General features: G+C 40.3%; 1 protein-coding gene across 2 annotated transcripts; it reads right to left on the bottom strand.

The window, feature by feature from the left end:
* Window positions 1,467-3,345, bottom strand: LOC104777406 (pentatricopeptide repeat-containing protein At1g34160). Of its 2 annotated transcripts, XM_019243821.1 has the most exons (3): window positions 3,161-3,306; window positions 1,897-3,057; window positions 1,467-1,792 (listed from the first exon to the last, which is right to left on the bottom strand). In XM_019243821.1, the coding sequence occupies exons 1-3, from the start codon at window positions 3,304-3,306 to the stop codon at window positions 1,483-1,485; spliced, it is 1,617 nt and encodes a 538-aa protein (XP_019099366.1). In that variant the 3' UTR covers window positions 1,467-1,482. The 2 variants fall into 2 exon arrangements, with proteins under 2 accessions (XP_019099366.1, XP_010499957.2); XM_010501655.2 differs by having other exon boundaries at window positions 1,897-3,345.

Here is a 3,345-nt window from a genome sequence, read left to right as displayed (position 1 = left end):
GAAGGTTTTATTTAAACTTTGACTGAAAAAACAGTATTTTGTTACTGAAATGAAAAAGTTTTTGTTGATTTCGTAAAGAATTACTATGGAATATAAATATATGATAAGACATTTATACTAAATGAGATATAAGTGAAAATAAATTGGTGAGGTAAGAAAAAAAAAATAAGTGAGATAAATTGACCAAATTAACGATGTAAAATCCCACTTTGCATTTAAATAGTTATAACCAGTAAATAGATGATTTGAAATTTATAGTTAAGAATCACCTGCAACGATGCCACCATTACTATTATATTAGAGCCAAATGTTTTCCAAATGTTTTTTTTTTTTAAGGGTTAAATCCAAATTTCATCTTTGCCAAGTGTTTTGTTCTAATCTCATGGCTTTCCTCTTCTCCTCAAATATATCTACAAATCGTCTCCATCACTTTCTTTTGTAGTCTTCAAACAAACCGATAAACATTCAGAAAATACTCATCACTGAAAAAAAGGGTCAGCTTTTACGAACCTACCGACAATTTTTTATAAGGGTCAAATTAAATATGGAGTACCCTTTTAAAACTAAGATCAGAGTTTCGGACCAAAATCATTGTTAGAATGTTGATTTATTTGTAAAGATTAGTGAAAAATATTTATTTGACTTATGGTAGAAACTGGATTTTACACATTGAATTTGTTTAATGGGAGAAACAAATTCACTTTAAGAATTCTTTCAAAGAAACTCGATCAAACCTGAAGAACGAAAGAAGATTTAGATCTTTTGGAAAACAAGTTAGGGTTTGCTCAATAACAGTGAAGAATTAGGGCTCTTGTATTAATTGATGGATGGTCTTACAAAGACCGGTGTATCTCCCCTTTTATGCTTCTGTGGATTACAATTTATGTCTACTTTCCTAATCTTTCGAACTGAAATTAGGAAACTTCCTTCTTCTCTCCAAATCGGTCTAGAGGCGATTTAGGAAGTCGGTCACTCGATCTTGGGCCGAGCCTTCCTGTCTTGTTAGTCCTTTCCTAGAAGGCCGAATGCATGCTCGAGATGAATTCCCAGTTTAGATGAACGGTTTTCTTATTGGTTTAGACCGGTATATTGGGGGTGCCAATTTCCGCAACAACACTTATCATGCATTCATAGCCCAAACAAACGCTTCCACTTCTAGATGGAGGGGAGAAAGACTTCGCCGGTGGTTGACAGCTCCCATGGTCGGCGATGGATCATGAGAAAGTGTACAAAACCATCATCATGTATAGGAGCCATCCACATAACAACGGTAGCCCGTAAAATTGGTGTTAAGAAAGGCTTCGCGTGCCCTCAGTCGGTGTTGTGATCTAGTTTCATCGACGTTGTTTTATACCTTGTTAAAATTAAATATGGTATTGCTGTTTCACACTGTCATGCTCCTTACCCATTAGAGATAGTGTTCGAGATTTTCATGAAAAATAACATAATCAATTAATCATCACCACCTTTAACTTTGTAACGTCACCAATAATCTTTGCAAGAGCATGAACCATCTTTGAACCGATGAAATCGAACTCGATCCCTAACAATGATCTCTCTGTTATAAATCTTTGAAATATGTTTGAAAACAACGTGACAGTCCCCACAAATTCTCAGGTTCTTTATAACTCTCACCGGACACTCCTCTTCCGCACCATCCATCATCATCAGTCCGTAGGCCACCGCCAATTTCTCGCTGTGATAGCACAAAGCGTTCTCTTTCTCTTCCTCTCCAATGTCGTGCAACACGAGTCCCGTCTGTGCCACGTAACCCTCCTCCCTTATCTTGAACCTGACCTCATCAACCAAAACTCAAAGTTAAAATAAATCCAAAAGCATTAGAGTTTTGCCAATCTCAGCTGTTAGATTTTGTTTGTGTAAGAACTTATTCTATACCTGATCTCATCGATCTTCTCATAAATATCTCTCCACTGTTCATGGATCTTGTCACCATTGTAGAATTTATGAATCGTTCCTTTGGCTTCTATGTAGCTAAGACCGGGAATTTTCTTCACTTGTTTGGTCTCCATATCATCTCTCACTCGTCCAACGTCCTTCCACCGTCCCTGCGCTGCATAAACGTTTGATAGCAACACAAAATCCCCGTCGTCGTTAACACCCATCTCATTCACTTTCCTAGAAGCTATCTCAGCCATTTCAACATTATTGTGAATCTCTGAAGCTCCAAGGAGGCTCTGCCACAAAACAGGATCCGGAACCATCGACATCGAGCATATGATGTCGTGAGCTTCTCTCAGCTTTCCTGCACGACCTAACAGATCAACCACACAACCGTAATGCTTCATGTTAGGCTCCACCCCGTTACGAGCCATGTTGTTGAACACTAATGTCCCGTAATCCACTAATCCTGCGTGTCTACAAGCAGTTAAAGCAGCTAAGTATGAGACATCATCAGGCTTGATACCATTAACCTCCAATTTCTCAAAAACCTCTAGCGCTCTATGCGCTTCTCCGTGTACTGCAAACCCCATGATCATAGTGTTCCATGTAACAACGCTCTTCTTACCCGTAATCTGATCAAACACTGCAAAAGCTTTATCAACAAGCCCACATTTCGAATACATATCAATAGCCGCGTTGCTAACAATCACGTTATGATCCAAGTTTGCATCTTTAAAGTAACCATAGATCTTTTCACCTTCCTTAACAGCACCCAAGTGAGAACAAGCTCCCAAAGCAGCAACAACAGTTATTTCATTTCTTCTGATTCTTTCCATTTCCATTCGTTTATACAGCTCCAACGCCTCACTCGCTCTATTCCCCGAGGCTAACCCCGAGATCAACGCATTCCACGATGCGATGTCTCTCAAAGGCATTTCGTCGAACAACTTGTGCGCACTAACCAAATCTCCATTTTTCGAGTAAGCATCAAGCAACGTAGTACCGAGACGCGCGTCATCGGAAAACCCATTACGACTAATCTGACAATGAAGTTGAACAGTAGCGGAAGAACAAAGCGCACGCGCACAAGCTTTAAGAGTGAAGGAACAAGTCAAAGCATCGACTCTACATATAGCCGACGGTGAAGTTTGCCGCAACATGGAACGATACCATGAAAACGCGAGCGACGGCTGAGGACTAGCGGCGAATCCGCGGATGACGGCGTTCCAATCGTTGGTTAAAGGCTTAGGGATGTGACGGAAGATTTTTACGGCGAATGAAAGGTCTCCGAACGGTGAAACTGCGCAGCGTTCGAGAAGACGAGAACGGAGGAAGGAAGATTGAAAATGGCCGGCGGTGAGGAAATGAGATTGGAGTTGTTTGATTTGAGAGAAGGTGACGCATCTCTGTATCATCGTCTCCATGTAAACACGAGCCATTCCA

The sequence above is a fragment of the Camelina sativa genome, chromosome 3 (genome assembly GCF_000633955.1).
Source record: "Camelina sativa cultivar DH55 chromosome 3, Cs, whole genome shotgun sequence".
In the NCBI taxonomy this organism is placed as follows: domain Eukaryota; kingdom Viridiplantae; phylum Streptophyta; class Magnoliopsida; order Brassicales; family Brassicaceae; genus Camelina; species Camelina sativa.
The sequence above is the reverse complement of the archived record's forward strand: the minus strand, read 5'-3'. Positions and strand labels throughout refer to the sequence as shown.

Bases quoted from the DNA above. Each gene is read 5' to 3' on its own strand.
- LOC104777406 (XM_010501655.2), bottom strand. From the start codon at position 3,341: ATGGCTCGTGTTTACATGGAGACGATGATACAGAGATGCGTCACCTTC. The intron at 1,793-1,896 runs GTATAGAATAAG...TGATGAGGTCAG, and splicing joins GAGAAGATCGATGAGATCAG to GTTCAAGATAAGGGAGGAGG.